General features: G+C 42.1%; 1 protein-coding gene across 2 annotated transcripts in view; it reads right to left on the reverse strand.

Moving 5' to 3' along the window:
- Nucleotides 1-7,514: 7,514 nt before the first annotated feature.
- Nucleotides 7,515-24,444, reverse strand: part of SMURF1 (SMAD specific E3 ubiquitin protein ligase 1) — a 300,045-nt gene continuing 283,115 nt past the window's right edge. For both annotated transcript variants that reach the window (XM_078665048.1, XM_078665047.1), the window contains one exon: nucleotides 7,515-11,721. In XM_078665048.1, the coding sequence (XP_078521174.1) occupies nucleotides 11,622-11,721 (100 nt within the window). In that variant the 3' untranslated portion in view covers nucleotides 7,515-11,621. The remainder of the gene's footprint in view (nucleotides 11,722-24,444) is intronic.

The following is a 24,444-nucleotide window of genomic DNA, read 5'->3' on the forward strand; positions in this document are numbered from 1 at the left end:
TCTACCATCTCCTTGTGTTTGCTTTGTTTACTCCAAGTTGGCAGGGTATGCCCAGACGTGGGTCCCTTGCTCACTTTGCCACTGGATTTAAGCTAGCCTGGCTGATGAGGGGTGTTACCCTGAAACCGGTCCCAGGATGCTTGTTTCTGCTCGCCCTCCACCCACAACCTGGGAACAAAGTATAAAACGTTAGGTCAGGTATAATTGAAGATGTAACCAATTTTTGGGGATCATATATCAGTTCATCATACATCCTATATACTTTCAAACCAAGCTACAAAAAAACGGAGAACATAAAATAAACAGCACAAAAGGTATTAAGTTGTGAGTTTATTGCATATGTAACAAATATGAACATGACCTTCTAGGTCCTGCCTGCTATACAATCAAACTTTATTCCAGCTGGTTCCATAAACACATTAAATAGTAGTATTTGTTAAATACTTTGATTTAGACATGAAAAATTAGTGTACAACTTTCACAAAAAAGAAATACACAATAAACGGTGGGTTGGATAACAAGGATAGCAGCAATATTTAATAAAAAGATCAAGACAGTACAAAACAATAATTTAAAAAACAAAACAAAGTGGTCAAAAACAAAAACAATTGTCTGCAAAAGTACAGGGAACATGTTAAAAATTCTCAAAACAATGAAGAGGTCCCACTGAAATTATTGATGAATGATTTTTCAGCCTAACTTTAAAAATATATATTTTTGAAAAAGCCTAAAATACACAAATTCCATTTCATGAGCCTTGGTGCCAATTCATGAGAGTTAAATACAAGGGAACTCACAAAACCTCCATTAAGGGCCGGCTGAGCATTAATGTGGACAGGTCTGTTTTCTTAAAATGAAATAAGGGTCCCTTCCTTCTCCAACAAATATTACTCTAACTGCAAAATGGAATTTAATGTTTATGCAAACATTAAAGGTTGATTTGTTGCCCATCCAAATATTTTACTTCTTTACTTTTTCCAAATGTTAACAAATCAGTTATTCCATCCTAAACAGTGTCTTATACAGTGCTCATTTTACAATTAATCTTTTGTGCACGTTTACTGCATAATAAGCCACATTACACTGCTGTACACACAACTGGCACATAGTCAATCATACTGGGATTTCAATGGTTGTGGAAGCTATGTTAAAAATTCCAAGAAGCTAAGTTAGGCCCCAGGGATTGATGGTTGCAAAATAATTACAAACAACGGTTCAACTTGTGTTTCAGATATTCAAATACATTGTACAACTTCAAATCTATAAAATGAGGTCTTGATAGACATGAGGGCATTAGAGATCTATGTTCAAAAAGGAAAACACAAAGAATTCCCTTATTACGTCTAAAGGGCCAGCTTCTTACCAAATACTTTGTTTCTGCTATGTTAACATTAAGGAATTTGGACATCTGATATGCTAATCATCTGAGAAACTGAGAAGCATATACCAATTTCAATGGAAGAAATATATCCAGAAAAGAGATTGTGAGAAATTAAACAGGTTGCCCATTTATAAAATAGGCATAGTGCTCTATAATGATGAAGAAGCAGCAATGATTATCTAAAAAGACTGCTTCTTGTAAGTATAAGCAAATAGGTTAAATGAGCTGTGTATGTATGTATTTTTTGGTTTAACCTAAAACAATGAGAGTAACGTGGCTCAATGATGCATGCCGTTTACAACTAGATTAGAAAAAGTACATATTTCCTTCAATGTTGCACTAATGGGGCTAAAAAATTAAATGTGCAGTAAAAAGCATTAATCTTTTTACTGCTCAAAATATCATACAAGCAAATTAGAAACAAAATCTTTCCTCTGAAGACATCTCTGGTGTTCTCAGTTCATCAGCCGTCTCCCATTACCAATCTGAGGTGACCATTACCAAACTGTGGTAGCAGTTCCCATAGGCTTGGAATGAGTGAAAAGAGTCACATGCCAGTGAGAGTAATGTTTGGCCACAACAGAATACGATACCGATTGAAACCCGGGATATCATTAATTAATTATAGTCTCAATTATTTTACATGAATTAACTGAATAAATGACATTTTACATTGCAAGACCAATTACATACATTTTTACAACGTAAAGAATGTATAAACTAACTTCGACTACTTAATTGTTTTAAAGCTTATTTTGGGGCACATGCACACCAAATCAATTTATTCAGTAACATGTCAATAATTCAATCTGGTCTGTTGACCATACGGACAAAACAAGTGTGTAACTTAGCATACAGCTACATGCCAGTGGCCAGCATTATTCACATTATGCTATTGCCATATTACAAAGGAATAACCAGAGGCTAAAAAGAAAAGTAAAGAAAAGATAATTCATATTTGTCAGAAATCTGGAGAGAATGGAGCATTACATAAACTTATTTTTGGTTATACTTTAATGCTTTTGTTATACATAAGGTATTAATGTGGTGCAGAACGACTAGTGGTGTAAGAAACATCCACAGATTAAAAATGAGGTGTGGGTTGCAGTAAGTATCAACTACAAATGAAACAAACATGCCAATCAAGCAATAATGTTGCATTAAAAAAAACAACACTAAATGTTTCTAACTGGCCATAGAAGAGCAGTACTCATTTCAAGCATTTTGAGCAATGTAGATGTTATGGCAGTTCAAAAACGCAGAGAGCAAATGCATGCTTTGCCAGATAAGCTACCCTAATGAAGGCGAGGTTAAAAAACATTGAGATCAGCTACGGTCATTTTGAATAATATTTTTGTTACCTGGTATGCAGGTGAAAATCTGGATTGATCCTGTGATTTTAACAGGATTTCAAGATATATTTGGCTGAAAAATACCAACACTACTGATGTTATGAAAGGGTAAGAAATAGGTAAGAAGGACAATGTTACGTGGAATTTCAATCCACATGACTGTATACCCACAGTGCAACACTTCATCTAGAATTTCCACAAACCAATATCCTGCGATTCTAAGCAAAAGCCCAGAACACTGTAGAGATACTAAAAGTAGGGCTGTTTGAAAAGTAAATGTCATCCAAATCGACATTTTCAAAGACTGGCGATGCTGAGAAAAACACCAATAATGAAAACTACATTTAAAAATACAAATGTGAGATTGTGCTTTGACGAAAATCAGAGCAGTGGGTGGGCACACCTATCTAGGTGCTACTATATGTAAATTCAACTACAGATCTCAATGTTTCATGCAGGAGGATACGGACATTCTTTCTGAAGCCAATTTAAACTTCAAATCTAGACCTATCCAATTTTGGTTGAAAAATCATTCATTTTGGTAGAAGACAAATCGCTGAAATGATGAAGCAGATAAAAGAACTTGAATATGATATTCCATTGACTAGAAAGAATCCATCATGCTCAAACCAATAGTCAAGAGAGAAGGGAGCAGGAGGTGTGAAACTGCAAAATAGAATGCATTTAATTCAGGGTATATGGTTTATACTCGTCAGCTAGAAAAACATATTTGCTCATGTAAAGTGGACTAAAGGAGAGTTTTGAAGCAGCCAATGAATGGCATTCATGTCGGTGATTTCAAATTACCAAAGACTGCTTTAATTGTCGCAGTCTGTACATCTTTCCTTAACCTTAGACTCTCTCTGGTCTAAAGCAAAACATGAGAATTTCTTCACCTCGGATCGAAAGGTGTATGGTCTGCTTTTTAAAGTAAACAAAATGAAGCAGCAAAACTAAAGTTGCAAATATATATTTCTGAAAAGAAAGCAAGATCTGTAGGTGCATTCAAGGTAGCAGTGAAGTGCTTGTTAAAACAGTCATTAATAGTCTCATACCTGTATGCCTATTATCTCACCTCAATTGTCAAAATTCAGTTTGGACCAAATAGATCTGCTCATACAAGCCACCATGCACTAAATACAGGACACATACATGTAAATCTATGGACTGGGTTACCACTTCAGAGTTTCTCGGTACCAAACTTCAGAAAATACTAAATATTTCAGACATCTTCTAGTCGCCTAACCAACCTTGATGAAATTAGCTTGAGCGGGACCTAAAACTGTTTTTACTACAAGCAGGCCCTTACAAAAGAACCCAGAAGAAAAGTTCCTTTTAATGAGGTGCCCAATAGGGACTCATTTAAGTGCAACGAGATACATGACAATACGAAAACGAGAACGTTTTTATAATACACCCCATTCTAGCATGGTCTTTAACCTATCCCATTAAAAAAACTGTCTGGAAACCAATAGGAACATCTTTTCTACTGTTCCCCCCCTTTGACTTGAACCCTGAAGTTATTTTCATTTTTGTGTGTTAAAAGAAAAAGGGCACGGATCTGGAAAATGACAATATGGAGTGAGACAATTAGAAGGTGGATGTTCACTGACTGCAGAACCAAAGTACCTCCAAATATAAATGGATGACCAAAAGACAAACACTGAATGAAGAAAATGATTGCCATACAGGGATCTACTCAGTCGCTTAATAGCCATCTTGTTCAGACCTAAAATAAAAGCACTTTGCAAAACAAATTCAGACAGGGAAATAGTCAATGCCAGACAGTCCCATTTGAATAATGGTGATTTAGACACCAGTTTCCACTCAAAGAGGCAACTATGCACTATTGTAGGGAAGGAAGTAAAGAACCTGCTTACCGTAAGCTCATGTACCTGTCTTGAAACTTCACAAGCCTGTACCAAGTGTTAATCGTACCCACCCTGTAATGTTAAAACAGTTGGCAGATTACTATATTTAAACAGAACTAAAAGAAATCACAACTCCAGCCTTCAGAGAATGATGAAGCAGGGCACAGATGTTTTGGGACTGCATGTGAAACTCCAAAGGTAAGGACTGAGATAGCGAAGTATGAATAAAATTGCAGCAGCAGAAGATTCCAATTTGCTAAAGTATCCCCTAGCTTACATGTCTGAAGAATCAAAGCTTTGGTGCAGAAGAGAGTGGAGAAAATGGACTTCTTACTAAGCAAGGTTTGATTCAAGGTCCGTGTTTCACTAGACGAGCAAGATGATGAAAAGGAAACTGGTCCTACTAATTGATATGGCTAAGGTTAAAATATGTGGACACAAAATAAAGAAAGTTGGTGTTTGCATATCTTTTTGTGGTAGTTACAAAAGGGCCCCTTTTGTAATTACTTTGTGCTAACCAAAACACAGACACAAAATAGCATGTCCATTTACAGTCACTAAGAGTGGGCTTCAGGACCGGGAAGATGAAGACAGCTAAAATATATTCATCCCTTAGCCTCCCTTACAGACAAAATAACCTTTACTTTGGGCATCTGGAGTTTAAGACAAAGCTTTGTGGAAGAAAGTATAGAAAAAAGTTCAGCAAGCTTAAGCAGATCAGAACTATGGAAGTCTTTAGCAAAGTGAAGCAAATCAACATCCGTAGGCCCGGTAGAGAGTTTAAAGAGTCCCAAAACTACTGCAGTCCCACAAAGCTCCGCTTTGAAGGCCAAAATCTGCTCACTTTTACTATTGAAAGAGGATGAGCTTTCTATTTAATATTATGTACTTGCAATACAGTCCAATAGTCAATTAGATAGCCTTCATCAATCACAAGGAGGAAATATGGACAGACTCCCATCAAACAAATATGTTGGGTCAGGAAGACACCCTCCAACCCAGAACCCATGAAGCAGTTGCAGGTGGTGACGAAGGAATGGGCACAAGCACAAATGACTTCCAAAGGCTCATTAGGGCACATAATTAATCAGTGTATTCTTCACCTTGTTATTAGCCTTTTCAAATGACTGTTAGTCATTAACTTTGAACAATCTTTGATATACATTCCAGAACTGAGTCACTAAGCAGGATGCAAAACCAAACTATACTTAAAGGATTTGCTGTGTCCTCGATCTGTGCCTACAAACACCTTTAAAGAAAAAAGGCCAGGTATAATAGAGGAAGAAGATGCATCCTATGGTAAAACCAAGCCCATAAGAAAATGAGCCCAGCTGTAACCTTAGGTAGCAACTACCTAGATTAATGAAGACTCCACTCAAGGAGCGGTACACACACCTCATTTTATACAGTAATTTCTATTACACATGGCCTACACTGAGTTCACAACTTTAATCAAAGGCTCAGATATCGTAGAAGAAAAGATTGGTATTTCTTATTCACTAAGACCAGTAATGTGTAAGATTAGCATGCGGCTGAGCAGATGTGAATGCCAGTTATATCCATGTTTTCTAAATCGCTGATACCATTGAAACATTATAGGTCTTAATCACAAACTGTGAAAAGATTTAAAGTTTGCAGCACAGATAATACAAGCAATTTAAATGTGGAAACTGGGTAAAATACACACAAAAATCTGTTCAAGTCAATATCCCTCAACTCGACTAGATTGAACCTTAAATGAATAGTCCTGAGTTTGCAAAGAATCTGCTAGTGAGGAGAAATAAAAAATGCAGCATAGATTAGGCATGTGTTCCCATTTATCAACTAGGTAAGAAAACCTACAAGCATCTGCAACAGCAGAAAGTGGTCAATGGTACTGGATCCCACTAAAAGCCAAGACTGCTTACTAAGCCTATTAAAAGAAAGTCTGTGGTGAAGTCTGAAACACATATGGGATGATAAGACCAAGGAGGCACTAAGCAAACCACCGAAAGAGATGAAAGTAGTCTGAAGATAGGTGCAAATGTATGCAGTGGGTGGGGCTAACCTGTGTAAAATAATCTGCAACGGAAACTGAAAATGAAGTCACAAAGCATTAGACTGTTTTATAAAACGGTGTGTAATAAATCTAGAATTGAAACAAAAAACTGTTGCTGTTGTCTTATAACTGAACAAATATGCAAGTCATTCATGATATTCCATTTACACACATCTAGCAACTTGAAGCTAGGTTCTGTACCTTTATTATGCTGGGTAGATGCTTTAGGCAAAGGCACAATGCATGGACAAAAAGCTAGATCCTGGTGAGGACAATGAAAAATAAATTGTTTTATGGATGAATTTATCAACTAGCTCCACATATATTTAATTCAACAGCAGTTCACTTGACCGATACAACAATCGGACGTTTTCTCCTAGTACCAGTCTATGATCAAATGCATGAAGTAAAACACCGTTTTCAATAAGAACATGAGAACCTAGTTGTTCGCATTAGCTGATCGAGGCACACATTTCAATAGGATGAATTGTGCGTAGGGATGATAGATGAGTAATTAGAAAAAAAGTCTTTATTCTGTTTAGAAGTCGAAGAACTGCTAAAAGATGACAATATTGTGAAGGACGCAGCAAGTAAGGTCTAGACTAAAGGTTAGGAATTAAATTTGCAAGAGATAAGCGATCCATAGGATAACTCTTGGGTAGGGCAATCAGCAGCAGCTAGACTTCTGGAAGAACCCAGAATATAAAAACAAGGTTGTAATGAAGCCCTATTGGAATTAATTGTTTTTCTTACTGTCCCTGAAGTGTCTAGAATGTCACCATAATTACCAAAAATTCTTTGTTCAATAATCCAGAGGACGACTACATTTTTCGTCCCGAGACAAACTGACTGCACAAGAACGCACTTATATAACATCAAGTCTTTCATATATTGATGCAGAAGGTCCAAACTTTGACCAAAGCTCATATCATCAGATAAAACACTGGGAAAATAACACCTAAGTGCCACAAAAGCATGAAGAGGAACTCGCATACTGGAAGAAGGTGGCTGATAGGAATACAAGACAACCCTCCATGCAAAACCAACATATCTTATCTCAAGTGTTTTCCAAATGTGCATGCAGATAACAAGATAGGAATGGGACAGACATTTTTGACATACGAAGCAGACAAAGACCACACAAAGCAATTCAAGCCAAAGACCGAGCTGCTGGAGCTAAAAGGCTGGTGAGCTTAATTTAACAAGTTAAGAATTACTTCTAAAATGAGAAAGGTATTAAAAGGCCTCCCACAAAAGAGATGCATACACACCACATCAACGCTCTTTAAATTTAACTTTTAAAAAATACCGCGAACTGCTGTCATCTGCTGACATAAAAGCCCCTTTTTACCTGCTTAGAAATGATGACGTTGCTCGAAGTAGTTTCATACCAGGCTTAAGATACAATTGTGTGACAGAAAACAATGGTTTACTGTTAAATTTATAAAGAATTTCTCCTATATGACAACTGTATAGACCCTGGAAACGGTTGTTTGAGGGGAGTGAGGTAGTGGAACCTCATATTTCATGAGGTTGAAGGCAAAATGTTTCAGAACTAAGTAACTAATGACGGACCATTCTTGAAGCTTGTGTACTGGTTACTCAGTTGTGTTTATAACAAAACACAACTGGCATCTCTACAAGTGATGCAACAGCCATATAGGGGGAAGAAAAATTTATGGGATAGTCTGTCTTAACTTAGCCTCGTCATCACAACGACTTGTGAAGACACTGGTTTGCATCGTGTCAAGATTACATTTAAGGGAAAAAGCATGAATAGGTTTGTTTCAAAAGCAAACTATGCTAACTGTGGAAAAATTCAAGATATTTTAAAATATTAGATTCAGTTAACGTATCATAAACCTGTGAAATACCATTTGATTGGTGACTCCTTTAGTAGCAGATTCACCTACAATACTGATCATCCTCTAAAAAGCAAATTCACGTCTCATCTGGCTCATCTCAGCACACATCTTTTCAAAAAGACGAAACAATTGCAATGACCCTCGAAAGAAATGCTATCGATGTTTGAAAGCATGGACCAGAACACTAAATCTCACAAGGAATATTACAGCTTAAAATATTAAAACTGCAGCAGAAAAGCAAAAATGTGGTTTTCTGCTAGGCTATCAAACTATCTAAAATCATTTCTCCAAAAACATGCCAGTAGTGTTTAGTATGTCATCCCTTTCACAGATCGGATTCAGCAAAGAGCATATAATCACTTATTAGCACAAACCTTCTCATGTATGACAGGTTAAAAATGTCAGAACGCAGTTCACAAGTTTTAGCCAACTTTTAAATGCTCAGGTAGAGCTAATGATTTACTGGAGTAAAGTGACTGCAAACAGTATTGTATTTCTCCAATAGCTAATGGGAGAATTTTGCATCGACACTTGCTTCCTCTCCACTCTTTATACTGGACCATCTCATATCTTCAGTCTTTGACTCTCAGCTCAAACAAAAACTTGATTTTACTAGGCAAACATTGAATGACACTAAATGCGGAACAAACCTTTCCCCAACAAAACAAATGATTACCATACAGTAGAGAAAAGGAGAAGAGGGGGAAATCAATTTGGAGAGCAGTGATTAGTTACAATTACAGTGGTTGCAGTTAAGTATCAAAATGGAGTAAGAACCTATACAATGCACATACTGGATATTTTTTAAGGCTCCAAGTTTACTCCATAGGTTTATGATTTGGGAAGCAGAGCTTGCTTGGACCAAGGAAAGGCATAGTCACATCTCACCGACTAGGACGGGATGGTGAAAAACTATGTGAGCCTCTTACGATCTCATTTCAGCCTTTTTTTCATCCTTTGGTATCAATTACAACTCAAGAGGTCTACCTTTGTAGGTCAGTTTAACACCAGAATGTTTGACAGACCAATATGCCAAAAACCCAAAAGGTCACAGAGGTTGAATCAAACCCCTTTATATCATGCAACAACTATTTTACGTAGATCTTTGCAACATAATTATATTGCATGGGCTGGTCAGTTGAACTAGAAAGCTGTGGATCGGTCTAATACACATAGTTGCTAGTTTTTTTACTTACTCTTTTGCCGTGGTAAGAACTAACTAAGAAATAATTCGGGACTCAATGGCAATATATTGGAGTATTACTAACCAAAACGGATTGTTTGGTCAACACAACATTGTATGTGCAGTGTTGCAGGCTATGATTAATCATGTTTGCATGTACCACTTGATCCGTATGGGAGGTAGTGATCAAAGCTATTTTTGCTTTTCTCTGCAAATCTGGGCTCTTTCAAAATGAAAAGCATCCTTTTCTTCATGTTTAAGTTCCACATCAGAAATGTCATCAAGTCCCCAAACGCCCCGCCAAGCTTGAGGCAATTTGACTAACATACAGGAATCTTGGACATTAATGGGCAACCATTCTAAGAATGAAAAGTCTACCAGTTACTGTTTTTGCTTTAACCCAAACTGAAGGTCCATGAAAAGGAGTTTTGAAATCATATCCCACCATTGACCGAGAAGTGTGCTACTGAAGAAAAAAAAAAAACACTTTCAAACAAGAAATACTTCCATAGGAAGAAACATGGGATAAACTGGTCCTCACAAGTACAATGTTCATATCACAACAGGTGATGCATGTGGAATCTTATTTCTATGCTATAAAATAAAATTTTCAAGTAGACAGAACTGCCCTATGAACACAGCCTTGTGCTTAGATATGGCACAATTCACGAGCATTATATCAGACTTTCAAAAAGCTAAAATTATTCATGGACAACACAAAGCAAGTCAAAACTCTGAAATGCAAACAATAAAACTATCGCTGGGTCCTTTATAGTCATGTTATTTTGATATAAACCCAATTTTGTGCAAATTAAAACAGCCGGCATGGTTAAGGACAGATGTACACTTTTTAGTTGGTTTTCATTTCGAATGTCAAGCCTTAATAAAAGCGGACTACATTTGAAAACAGATGCCAAACATGGCACTATATAGTTTGCTTACTGTAGAGGCTCCCTTTGAATCAATCCTACTACACCACCAGAAATAAATCTGAGAACTATGATAACCAGATTAAATAGGAACAGAACTTACTTATTAGCTTAGCTTTCAGTAATTTCCTAGTAAAACCTTACGAAGTCAATTATCACAGAAATCACAGCTTTGCAATGTATTACTTTTTCCTTGATTTTTTCTAATGCGTTCATTTAAGGTTTCAGAAACATGCCCGCCCCCTTTTCCCCACACTCAGTCATGGGTTCATACACAAAAAAGTGTTTTCTCTTGTGAGCTCTTTAACATAGAGCTGCATATTCTGCAGGGAAAGTGGACTTCCATGCGAAATAAAAACTTTCAATGTGCAAAACATCTATTTCAACCAGGAACAGGAAAAACAAATTGCCGTAGCACAACCCCTCGTTATAAAATGTCCGGAGTTATTCATTTTTCATCCAATTTTCTTTTAGCTGGACTATCCTACTAAGGCAGAGTGTTTAAGGTGTGGCTTCTCTTACACACGAGTTTATTTTCTGCAGGCTACTCAGCACAAGTAAAAATCCCAATGATGAGTCCTGAAATGCTCCGATTTCCAGCGACTCACTTAGACTGTTGTACTTCCTTCAAATGTGAAATAACTTTGACAGAAAAGCCGCAGGTGTCTCTTGTAGTTGCAAGTCTTTGACAAACTGTGGTTTTAAAATTATATTGTAGGACCATAGGTCAACAGTCCATCCACAGTATGGCTCATCACTTTAACTAAAGCTGAACTGCATGTTCCACTGGAAGGAGATGTGTGGTACAAATTGTAACAAAGGTGACAATGGGTGAAAATCAAGTGAATGACACGCCCTACAAAAAGGGAGGCCTCAAAGGAATACCACAATATCCTTAGAGTTCAGATGCACCCAAACCGCTTAGCAGAAACCTCAGAAGACGTTTCTTGCAGTTTTTATCTGTAATTGATGAGCTAATGCTTGTGTCCTTTGGTTGCCTCTTCACTCTACAGCAAAACCACACGTTTCTTCGACAGCTGTCAAGAGCTTCTCATAAAGCTTTTCATACGACTCATAAGGCGGGATGTCGATTCGGTTAAAGCTGAAAGAGAAAATTACATCTGTTCAGAATGTGCATGTCAAATAAAGTTATTCAAAGACGTAGAAATTCTCAGCCTGTAAACAAAATTCCTAGATACAAAATCAAAAACTGGGAAATTCATAGAGGTGTTTGCTGTAAAGACTACTGAGTCCTTACCTAACATTTTATTGTTTCTGCAATCCCTATATCTAACAATTTACTCCCTTTTCAGCAGTCCCTGTAAATAGAAGTAGTAAAAGGAAAAATAAATAATTGGGCAGAATGGCCTGCCACACTATGATACAACCTTGTGCTGCCGACCCTACGGGCTGGGAGAAGGCATTTACATGTAAAATTAGTTTCACAGTTGGATGTTCATTATCGATACATGTGCTTTGTGTACTTATGATTAGATTTCATGAAAAGTTTTCGGGTCACTGACCAAAGGAGAGCATAATCTGAACCTACTTGCCCTGCCCCCCCCCCCCAAATAAACAACTCAGAAGGCCTGTGTGTTTCAAAACGATTCAAAGATTATTTTCTAGATAAAATTATCTTGGGTCAAAACCCCATTTCCACATAAGTTGTGTAGGTTGTCACGTGAAAGTAAACAAAGAAAATCCAATAAATTACAAAATGAGTCTTACATTCTTCATTTCTTGTTAAGGTCTCATGCTTGGCCTACTGAGCAAGCAGTACATCTCAGTGAACAACATCTAGAAGTTAAGCATAGCTGCCAAGGTTTGAGATTGCTTTTGTGTGAAATTTCCATCATTTCAGTGCAATTATGAGTGACATTCGAAGACTATGAGTGACACTTTCTCGTGAGCAAAATCAAGCAATGAAGACGAGGTAAACGTACAAATATTAGAAATTTCCCTCATATGAGCAACGAGAAACTAACAATAATAAAATTATAATAAAACCATTTTTAAAGCGCCTGGCTACACAGAAGACAGTGTGTCCCCGCGCTAGAATACTGCTAGGTTGCCAGAGGCAGAGGAGGGATAGGTCCAAGAGGGGAAACCATCAAAAGGTTACACAGAAGGGAAAAGGAGCGTCTTGAGTCTAGCACGGAACCTGATCTCAGAAGGCTCCAATCGGACGTAGAGCGGAAGTTCATTCCAACACCTGGAGGCCAGATATCTATATGAACAACCTCCCATCCTGGCTCTGGTGATTCTGGGGAGTTTAAACAACATTGCACCAGACGATCTCAAGTTTCTGATGGGACGATGCATGGTGAGAAGATTTTTTAAGTAGTCCGGGCCTTTGCCCTGAGCAATACGATGCGCAAAGCAGAGGGCTTTAAATTTGATTCGCTCCTTGACAGGGAGCCAGTGAAGGTTGGCTAGAGCGTTCTTCCCAGATGCTCTGCGAGGGAGTCTGAGCACAAGGCGAGCGGCTGCGTTCTGCACGCACTGCAGTTGATGAAGGCCTTTTTTGCTCAAGCCTAAAAGCAGAGCATTCCCATAATCGAGGTGGGGGGTCACCAAAGCATGGACAATAGTCTTTCTGGCCTGAATAGGAAGGAGATCTAGAACCTTACGGAAGACTTTCAGAATGCTGAAACACCTGTCACTTTACTGACATGAGATTTGTAAGAAAGATCTGAGTCCAGCATTATACCCAGATTGCGTACCGAGTCCACCGGACGAGGTAGGCTACCCAGTTCCGCAGGCCACCACATGTGAGACCAAGCAGAGACTGATTTCCCTACCACCAGCAATTCTGTTTTAGCGCCATTAAGGCGCAGACAGTTGCTGTTCATCCAAGATGCCACTGATAGCAAGCAGTTGGAAAAATTGGTGGCATCTTCTCTGTGGTCGGGCGTAAGCTTGAACATCAGTTGGGTATCGTCAGCATAGCTTACAATGCCCACCCCAAATCTCTCAACTAGGCGAGCCAGGGGTTCCATATAGATATTAAACAAAGTAGGGCTCAGACTCGAGCCCTGGGGAACCCCATGGCTTGCCTTTCTAAGGGAAGACTTGAAGGGTGGACAGTGCAACTGAAAGCTCCTATCAGCCAAAAAAGACTATCCATGCCAGGGCCTGTCCCACCACTTCCATATCAGAGAGCCTGGACAGCAGCGTTGTGTGCAGCACGGTGTCAAAAGCTGCACTGAGATCTAATAACACCAACGCTGCTGTCTCTCCTTCATCCACTATTTGTCTCAGACATTCAGTGGAATAGAGTACGGCTGACTCCGTGGAGTAGCCTGCTCTAAAGCCCGATGAGTGGGGTGAAGGAATGAGTGCTCCTCCAAATATCTCATCAGCTGCCTGTTGACCACTTTTTCCACAACCTTCGCACAAACAGGGAGAAGGGAAATAGGGCGGAGTTCTTAAAACTTCAGCAAAGCACCAGGGAATTAAGGACACTGCAGGATGGAGGAGTGTGCATAACAACCTTGCAACACATCTCACATTTGTGTCATTTTTCTTTTCCACACACTTATTAGTATTGTGAATAGTAGCACCCACTCTAAGTCCTGCATGAAATCATACTCATACATCAAGTAACAATATGCTGTTCAAACAATGTGCAGAGGGCCGGTGCCTTGCTGATTTAACACAAATACTAAAATTGGGTCCCAGAAAACCATCAACTGCTTTAAAAACAGCCTTGTTGCTAGTGTTCAAATGGCTTAGGTTGCTATGCCTCAAGGAGCTATTTTTTTAATAATTATTTGTATTAATTTTGTAAGACAGAACACAAAACAATACAAACACTCAATGGTGTATGATGAAACCTAGGGAGTTGGCGAAGGTACAGACAGCAGGCAACCAAGGTAAAACTCTGTAATTTATGTAAGTAGGACCATAGCAATGATGCATATCAATAGCATCAACTCTGATCAGCCAAGTTAGTTTTTTAACTATTGCCCCAAAGTTTAACGTATTTTGATGGTAAGCCTCCCCACATGTACAGCATCTTCTTGGCTGTTGCACAGTAGTTCATGCCCCGTTACCATTCCGCCATCGGCGGAGATGAACCAATTCTCCAGTGACAACCAATATCCCTCTAGGCGACCAGGAATCCCACTCCAGCCAATAATGTTTAGCTCAGTATGGCACGGCTCAGCCTGGAGCAGCCGCTCACTGAGCCCTGGACTCACGAGTCAACTAGATGGTAATGTATTTTGGGCAAACTCATCAGGGGTAACAGTGATGCAAGAAAAAACACATCAGAACCAAGAGTAACCAGCAATTAATAACACATATTGTACAAATTATAATTTCCACTTGCGTGACACATAACTGTTAAATGTTGTAAAAAGAACAATCTACCATGCACATCCAGTGGATGACATCATGACTAATGAACCAACTACGTGTGTGCGGCAAATACCCTATTGTGACAAAAGACCAATTTATCAAAAACAAGGGAATGCCCTTGTGTGTATCCATATCCTAAAAATATGCTCTGTGTAAGACCCAAATCAGAATCATGTGCGAGACGTGCCTGTTCTGAAAACACAGGGTACTGAACGAAACTAAAAACAATTAAACTGCAATAAATACAAGCGCCATTACTTGCTAACTAAATTTACCTGCACCAGTGGGTGAAGCAGTCTGGTCTGTCCATTAGTGAATAGACCAAGTAAACATAAGTGTGTTTCGACTGCTTTTTAACTGGCGCAGATTGATTAAACTGTATGACATGATATGAGGCTGACTCCGAGAGAAACAAACAAGCTACTTCAATCATGCAATTCATGCTGTGAAAAAACATAAATGTGAATAAACTGTACTTAAGAGAAAAACCCATACGGAGATTTGGTTAAAATGAACCTTTCGTCTAATAATCACTGCGATATTGTGGCAGAAAAAAATGAATAATGTGTAAAATAGAGGAACATTGATGAATACATAAACATATGGCTACTACATCAGTAACACAGTTTTACGGGAGTTTCCATAATATTTACTGATATTCTTATCTGGCTTGGGTCTTAATGCCCGGGGCTGGTGAGGATTGCCTAAGGGCTGCAGAGGCAGGCGGGGTAAGGCAGATCTTTTGCAAACATCCTGCGGCCTCAGTGCTGCAGCGAGCCAACCTGAACTCTGCTGGTGGTTGATGGGCACCAAACTGGCGTCACAGGCAGTGTTGCAGTAGAGAAACTTAACTGCTGCTTGCTGTCTCGGAGACTTCCTTCTTGGCAAATTAGACACCGACTTCGCGGTTGCTGTAGTCACATGACGCTGTGTCACGTGATGCCGCCCGCACTGCCTGGCCTGGGCTCAGTCTCAGCTGATATTTGAAAGCAGTCTGTGCAACTTAGTCCCAGTTAGTATTGCGTCGTTTGTGGGTACACACTTGGAATCCTCTACTCCGTAATCTAGCCAGCAACTGAACTAAATGATTTATAATGCCCCTCACTTCAAGGCAAGGCGCACTTACTTTGGCTTTCTGCACTAGACTCCAGCCAGCAAATGGTGTTAGGAGCCAGCACTCTCCGGACCACAGCACATGATAGGCACAGCTGACGAGGCGCTAATATGTGTGACTTCGCATTTCAGTGCGGTGATGTGGACCACCACTCTGAAATGCGTTAGTCTAACGCATGATGCGTGATACTTGGCAGGACTGGTTAAGTGAGTTTTACAGGATTAATTTGACTGACAAGTTACTTACCTTCGGTGATGCCTTATCTGGTAGAGACAGTATCTAGCCACAGATTCCTCACCTTTAAATTTCCCAGATCTAAGGCTGGATCTGGAAGTTTTTTCTTCAAGCAATACCCCTTCACACCGGTAGGTGGCATCTGTCTGCTCCGCTTGACGCTGTCGGCGTCGTCCACTCTTGAAGTGAGGTCTGCGACACCTATATGGGCGCCACCTCGGCACGTTGACGTCAGTTACTTTTCACAACATTCCACACCAGAAACGCAGAGCCATGAACAGTACGGACTTTATTGTGTTTAATAACTAGGTCCCTGAAAGGGAACAATGCGGACCATAGAAACTAGTCCACAGTGCGGAGAGGATGGGTAGATTGGTAAGGAATTTGCGGCTAGATACTGTCTGTATCAGGTAAGGTGTTACCAAATGTAAGTAACATGCCCCTCTGAGTCGTCTAGTCGCAGATTCCTTACCTTTAAATAGATATCCAAGAAATATCCTCCCCGGAGGAGGGACTGTGGACATGTTTCAGACAAGAAAGTCCTGGAGGATCAAACAGGCAAAATGTCCGTCATTACATCCGTGACTGTCCAGACAGCAATGTTTGTTAAACGTGCGCAGGGAGGCCCAGGTTGCTGCCTGACAGATTTCAAGGACCGGGACTCAACATGCTAAAGCAGTGGTAGCAGCCTTAGGGCTGGTAGAATGACCTTTTAAGCCTTAAGGAGGCTACTTCTTTGCCAGAGCACAGGGCGTCTTGACAAATAGTTCACTCCGCCCCGTTTGTAGCAGTACCACATGACGGTGGTGTTGTCTGAACACCTGAACTAGCCTTCCTTTGTTTGGAGGATTTCAATGCCAATCGGATCTCTCAGAGCACCAGTATGTTGATTTGGAGTCTGGATTCCACCAGAGACCAGAGTACTCTGATCCCCACCTCCCCCAGATGGCCGCTCCATCCCAGATATAACTCATTTATCACTACTGTGGGATCAGGTTGGGGAAGGGTGAGGGGTCTGCCTCAGACCCAATCACGATTAGTTAGCCACTGCTGCAGGTCTCGTGTAATTACCTCAGATCTGGACCATTCTTCCGATGCTGCACCCACTGGAACTTCAGTTCCCACTGCAGAGCGCATATGCCATCTGGCATGTGCCACCAGCAGAATGCAGTAAGCCATGAGGCCCAGAAGCCTCAGTCACGCTCACCAAAATCCAGGGTAGAGGCTGAAACATCAGTATCCCTGCCTGAATATCCTGGACTCGCTACTCGGGAGGATAGGCCCGAAACTGCACTGTATTGATGAAAGGGAGCGTCTGAGAGGGAGCTGCGACCACCATCACCTTGTTAAACACCTGAGGGCACTGGTAAGGCCAAAAGGGAGTACCGTTAACTGAAAGTGCCTGTGGCCCACCGTTAATCGCAGGTAACGCCTGTGGGAGGGCTGGACGGGGATGTGCCACTAACTGGTTGACCATGGTCTGAAAGGCCAAGACTAGACTGGTCTGGAGGCGGAAGCTGAAGGGGGGGCGGGGTGTTAATCGGAGGGAGGGGAAACTGGGGGGGCTTGTTGACCCGACCTCTGGCTACCCGACCGGGGTCAGAAAGAATAGAGACCTAGTCCACGCAGGTGTTGTGCAACTTGCACAGTTCAGGGGCTGGGGTGTGTCTGGCATGGTTGAAAGCCTCTTCCCAAGCCGCGAACGGCAGACTGGAGACGAGAGGTAACAGAGGCCCAAGATCTTGGCCATAGCCTGTCAGTGTCCGATAACCGTGAGTAAAGTAAAGTCCACATTTGTAAAGCGCACAATCACCCGTAAGGGTCTCTAGGCGCTGGGGGCCGTCGGGAAGATTAAGCGAGCTATTGCCCAGAGTCACATGGTGCTGGGCTAACCTGCCGCCGGAGCCGGGGATCGAACCGTGGTCCCCAGATTCCAGCGTCAGTCGCCCTGGCCGCGGCGCCACACCTCTTGAGTGGAATGAAGAAGAGGTCTTGGGACACCTGGAGTGGGACAGACCTTCCTCTCAACTGGGACCTAGAACTTTGAGGGGGCGAGCACAGCAGCGCCTGCTGGACAACGAGCAGCCTTGGGGACTGCTCCATCTAAGCCTTTGGAGTCATGGCCTGGCAGTCAGAGCACAACTAGGAGTCGTGGTCGCACTACAGACACCACAAACTAACCAGATGCTGATCTATCAGCGACATGTCGCGGTGACAGGTGCAGCACAACTTGAAACCTGAAGTTTTCCTAGACATGACTTCATACACACCGAGGAAAAAGAGGGGAGCTGACAAAGTTGAAAAACTCATGTAAAAAAGTGACAGAAGTTGTCTCTTTTCACATATCGGCGCTTTACTTGCGTTATATAGGTGACGCGGACGTCACTTCTGGCGTGGACGAAGTCACGCGGAGCGGCCAGACACCATCTACCGGTACACAAGGGTATTGCTCGAAGAAAACATTTCTGGGTCCAGTCTGACACCTGGGAAATTCTACGGGTAAGGAATCTGCGGCTATATGCCTCTATCAAATAATGAAGATAGGCATCACAGTTCAAATATTAATAGTGTTGCATAAGTATGATGCACATGCCATGCTGCCGTACCACATTTGTGTGCAAGTGGTAGGATGCCACTTAATACTGTAGTAGCAGCTCTCAGAAGATATTGGTTGCCTTCCTCTACCACGTACAGTGAACTCATTCTATCAGAAAGTCTAATTCACAGATTTAAGAGGAAAAGCGAAGTAAATCACAATTTACCTTTATGGAATGCACTCGATAGCAATAGAGGAATTATGAGCTTGAACACCATCACTGAATCTTTTACTATGGATTATTACCAAACTTCATTTTAACATGCTTAATAAAGTATGAACTATGTCTTTGGAAGTCAATAAAAAGAACCAGCATTCAGCCTATTACCACGAAGGTTATCAAATGCAATGATGGACAGGCAAGCAAATGCTATGGGGTCTACATTACGGAAAAAGATTAATATATGAATCATTATGAGGCAAAGCCTTCTCGGTCTAGTACATGCCCAAATAAAATGTAATATAAAAAAGGAATCTTTGAGGCTGTGTGGTCTACTTCTGAACCTGCATGCATTCCAGAGTTGGATTTAGAATGAAAACATCTGTTCAAGACCAGAACATTTGAATTCTGCTGAATAATCTAACAGTACATGCAGAACAAAAATAACCAGAATTTTTCTAAAAGCACATCTTCTATATGAAGATATTTATTTATTTTATTTTTTATTTAGAAGTTTTCTATAGCGCTAACAAGACCCGAAGGTAGCAGAGCGCTTTACAGTAACAGGCGTGACAGGGTGAACAAAAATACATGTAACAGGTAGAGCAGTCCTCGAAAGGCAATATTGGGGGAGGGAAAGTTCGTAAAGTGGGACTTTTGGTAAAAGGATACATAGATAACACATAGTTCAGTAGGAGATCTTAGTTATCTGGGACCTAGGGAGCGGATGAGGAACAAGGATTTGAGTTGGTTCTTGAATTCCGCATAGGACGGTAGAGTTCTGATATGCGGAGGGATAGAGTTCCATATTTTGGGGGCATTTCCAGTGAAGGAGCAGTCCGCAGTTTTCTTCTTTCTGGTTTTTGGAAGGATGAGCAGCAGGGAGTTGGAGCTTCTCAGATATCTGCTTTGGCCTGCTTTTTTGAGCTTGGTTGCCAGGTATTCTGGTTTACCGGTGTGGAGGGCCTTGTGGGTTAGGCAGGCCGTTCTGAAGGTGCTACGCATTTCCACCGGGAGCCATTCGAGTTCTTTAAGTGCTGGGGAGATGTGGTCGAATTTTTTGCATCCTGTGATCATTCTTGCTGCCGCATGTAGTGTTGTTTTTAGTGGCGCCAAGTGTGATTTGGGGATACCTGTAAGGATTGAATTCCCATAGTCCAGTCTGGATAGAACTAGAGATTGTGTGGCAAGTTTAAGATCCTTGTTTGGAATGAAAGGTTTGATTTTGTTCAGCAGTCTGAGGTTGAAGAAAGCACTTTTTGCCGAGTTCTTTATGTGGTTTGTCAAGGTTAGTTTAGGGTCTAGGGTGAAATATAAAACATACCTTCACTCCCTATTCCATCAATAACTGTGAGCTTAAACAAAACCGGTTACTTACCTGTAAAAATAGTTTTGAAACGTAAGCCTATTCTCAACTCTCATACTAAGCAGTATTTCACAACCTACTTGTTTCATTGTGCAAAACATCTAAAAAAGCTTTTTGGGTATCATCCATAAAGGACGTCTGTTTGTTTATGTTTGGGGGATATGTAAAGTGCATGGGTGCCCAAGGCCTTCCCAGCAACGAGGAGAGGAGGCAAGGAGGTAAGGAAGAAAAATCATGGGACCAGCCAAGTCTTAAGTTTTTTCCTGAAACTACGTTTAGCTTTCAGCAGTCTCAGTTCTTTGGTCATTGAGTTCCAGAGCTTTGGGACCAGGTATGAGAAGGATCTACCTACCCTTCTTGATCTCTTTATCCTTAGTGTATTCATGAGGAGGTCAGACGAAGACCCCTATTAGGGACATATGGGGAAACGAATAGTTTTCTTACCTGTCGGTGTAGTTTTGCAGCTTGAAGATCTTTCTGGATTCACTATGCTGTGCATTATTCCGCGGTCTTGTGGTTGGGTCCGGATTCGTAGTCTTTTCTTTGTTTTTTTGTTTTTTTTTCTTAGCCCAGGTGGGCGTCGGCGTCACACCCCCTTGGGTGTATTTCCGGTGACGTCGGCATGCTTCCTGCGGAAGCTCCCACTCTTGGGCGCCATCTTCGGGTTCTTTTTTTCCGTGTTTCTTTCGTTTCCGAAGTAATGGCAATGTTCTATTTAGTTTGTATTTACCGCCTTGTACTTTCAAAGTCCTTTCTTTAGTTAACCACCTCTTCTCTCTCCAGCCTCATCTTTCTGGCGGAGGTGGGTGGGTTCGCTAGTGAATCCAGAAAGATCTTCAAGCTGCAAAACTACACCGACAGGTAAGAAAACTATTCGTTTTGCAGCTTGAATCTTTCTGGATTCACTATGCTGTGCATAGATTTTGTAGCGGTTTCTCATCTCTGTGGCGGCTGAGTGGAAGATGAGCGTTGGGTGTTGAATATGTGCTGTAGCACCTTCTGTCCCACTTGAGCTTCCTTGTTCATTTGTATGTCCACACAGTAGTGCTTCGTGAACGTGTGCACCGAAGCCCATGTTGCCGCCAGGCATATGTCCTCTATGGGTGTGTTAGCCAGGAAGGCTATTGTAGCGCCCTTCTTCCTGGTGGAGTGGGCACGTGTCCCCTCTGCCAGTTCTTGTCCTGCACGCTTGTGGCAGAGTTGAATTGTCTGTGCGATCCATCGTGCAATGGTCTTTTTGGTTACTGCTTTCCCCATGAAGCTGTTTGCGAATGACACAAAAAACTGTTTTGTTTTCCTGTGTCCCTTTGTCCTTTCAATGTAGTGCATGACTGCCCTTCTGGCGTCCAGGGTGTGCAGAGCTCGCTCTGCGCTAGTTGTTGGAAAAAACTCGGTATCTGTATAGACTGGTTCATGTGAAATTTGGATACCACCTTCGGCATGAAGTGTGGGTCAGTCCTCATCACAACTCTATTGTTGTGTATTTGTATGTAGGGTTCTTGTAGCGTCAGCGCTTGAAGCTCGCTTACTCTGCGTAAGGACGTTATTGCAACCAGGAAGGCTGTTTTCATAGTTAGCATCTTTAGGGAGACCTTGTGAAGTGGTTCAAAGTGCTCCTTCATGAGTTCCGTTAGGACTGTGTTCAAGTTCCATGCAGGTGGCGGCACCCGCTTGGGTGGTGCGATCCTTTTCGCTCCTTCTAGGAATCTCTTCACCACTTGTGATGTGAAGAAGCTCCTGCACGTTTCTCCCCTTGTGTAGGCGACTATCGCTGCCAAGTGAACTAGGATGAGCTAAGGTTCTTCTCCAGCAAGTGCGTCAGGTACCTCAGCACTGTGGAGTCCCTCTTCATTTTATTGTGGAGTCTTTCCTGTCTGCACCATATTGTGAATCTTTTTCATTTCGCAACGTAGCACTTTCGAGTGCTGGGCCTTCGTGCCTCCCGAAGTACCCTCAGGGTGCTTTCTGGTAGTCTCAAATGTGCGAACTCTATGTCCTCAGGAGCCACGCCACTAGGCTCATGCTCTCTGGCTCTGGATGTAGTACCTCTCCGTTCTGCGAGTACCATGTCTGCCTCGCCCACTGTGGTGCGACCAGTATCAGTGTCATGTTGCTCGCTCTGCACTTGCTCAGCACTCTGTGCATCAGTGGTATCGGGGGAAAGGCGTAAGCAAATGTCCCCGACCAATCTATCCATAGGGCATTCCCCAGTGACCCCTCCTCGGGCTGCCTGGATGCGAAGTTTTGGCATTTTGCATTCTGGCGTGTGGCAAACAGGTCCACCGATGGTGTCCCCCACCTGTCGAACAGGTACCTTGTCTCCTGAGCATTGAGCTCCCACTCGTGGGATGCCGATGTCTGCCTGCTGAGCCAATCGGCTTGTATGTTGTCCTTCCCTGGTAGGTGTATGGCTAGCAGGTCTATCTTGAGAGGGATGGCCCATCTCCATATCTCCTGCGCCAGCGTTGAAAGCGGTGCTGACTGTGTGCGCCCCTGCTTGTTGATGTAGAACATCGCAGTGGTGTTGTCTGTTTGCATCAATACCTTGTGTTTGTACAGTCTTGTTTGAAAGGCTTTCAGTGCAAGGAAGATTGTCTTCAGTTCTAGGTAATTGATGTGCTTTGCCGCATCTGTTGTCGTCCACAGTCCCCTCACCTTGAGCTCCTCCATGTGAGCGCCCCATCCCTTCAGATATGCGTCTGTGGTGATGGTCACTGTTGGCGTTGGGGGCGTTAGAGGCTTTCCCCTTGTTATGTTCTCCATGGTCCACCATGCCATCTCCTTCTGCACTGCGTGCGTTACAACCACTAGATCCTCCCAACCGCCTGTAGCTTGTGACCATTGCTCCTGTAGCCATTCTTGAATGGGTCTCATGTGGAGTCGTACATTTGGAACCAGGTGGATGCATGATGCCATCATGCCCATGATCTTGCTCGCAGTCCTCACTGTCCGAGCTTGTCCCTTCCGGTAGAGGCGAGTTTCCTTCACCAGCGCCCTCGCCCTCTTCTCGCTGGGGAACACCTTGCCCTGTAAGGTGTTGATCTGTGCTCCCAGGAAGATTTTGACCTGTTCCGGCTCCATTGATTATTTTTTCCAATGGATGGAGAACCCCAGGCTTATGAGCGTGCTCGTCACTGTATGTGCGTGCTGCTTGCATTTCTGGTATGAGTTTGCTTTCACCAGCCAGTCGTCCAGGTAAGGGTATAAGTGTATACCTTGCCTTCGTAGGTGCGCTGCGACTGCTGCGAGGCACTTTGTGAAAACTCTTGGTGCTGATTTTAGTCCGAAGGCCAGTGTCGTGAACTGGTAGTGGCTTTCTCCAATGGTGAACCTGAGCATGTGTTTGTGCTTTCTGTTCATTGGGATGTGCAGGTAGGCGTCTTTGAGGTCTATTGTGCCATGAAGTCCCCGGTCTGCAATTGTGGGAGCACCTCTTGCAGGGAGGTCATTTTGAATTTTTGCGTTCTTATGAATTTGTTCAGGAACCGTAAGTCTAGAATGGGTCTCATTGTCTCGTCTACCTTTGGTACCAGGAAGTACGTTGAGTATATTCCTGTGTTTCTTTCCTTGAAGGGTACCCGTTCTATGGCCTGCTTCCGCAGGAGTTCCTTTGCCTCCTCCTGAAGACACTGCAGCTGCTTGCTCGCTAGTGTTTTTCTTTTTGGTTTTCTGCATGTTGGCCTCCCCTCCAACTCTATGCAGTATCCGAATTGGATAATGTTGAGGATCCATTTGTCTGATGTGATTTCCCTCCACTCTCGGAGGTAAAATCTTAATCTTCCTCCCACTGGTGTCATGTGGTCGTAGGTGTCTAGTTTGTCTTGACCCATCTGCACGTGCTGCCCCCTGGGATCTTTTTTGTGGGCGGGCACACAGAGTTTTTTGAAGTCACTTAGAGGTGGGCTGCTGCCCTCCTCTCCTATTTTGTCCCCGTCCGTTTCTCCCTCGAAAGGACTGGCCTCTTTGTTGGTACTGCCAGGACTGCTTCTGCTG

This window comes from Lissotriton helveticus, chromosome 10, assembly GCF_964261635.1.
Source record: "Lissotriton helveticus chromosome 10, aLisHel1.1, whole genome shotgun sequence".
In the NCBI taxonomy this organism is placed as follows: domain Eukaryota; kingdom Metazoa; phylum Chordata; class Amphibia; order Caudata; family Salamandridae; genus Lissotriton; species Lissotriton helveticus.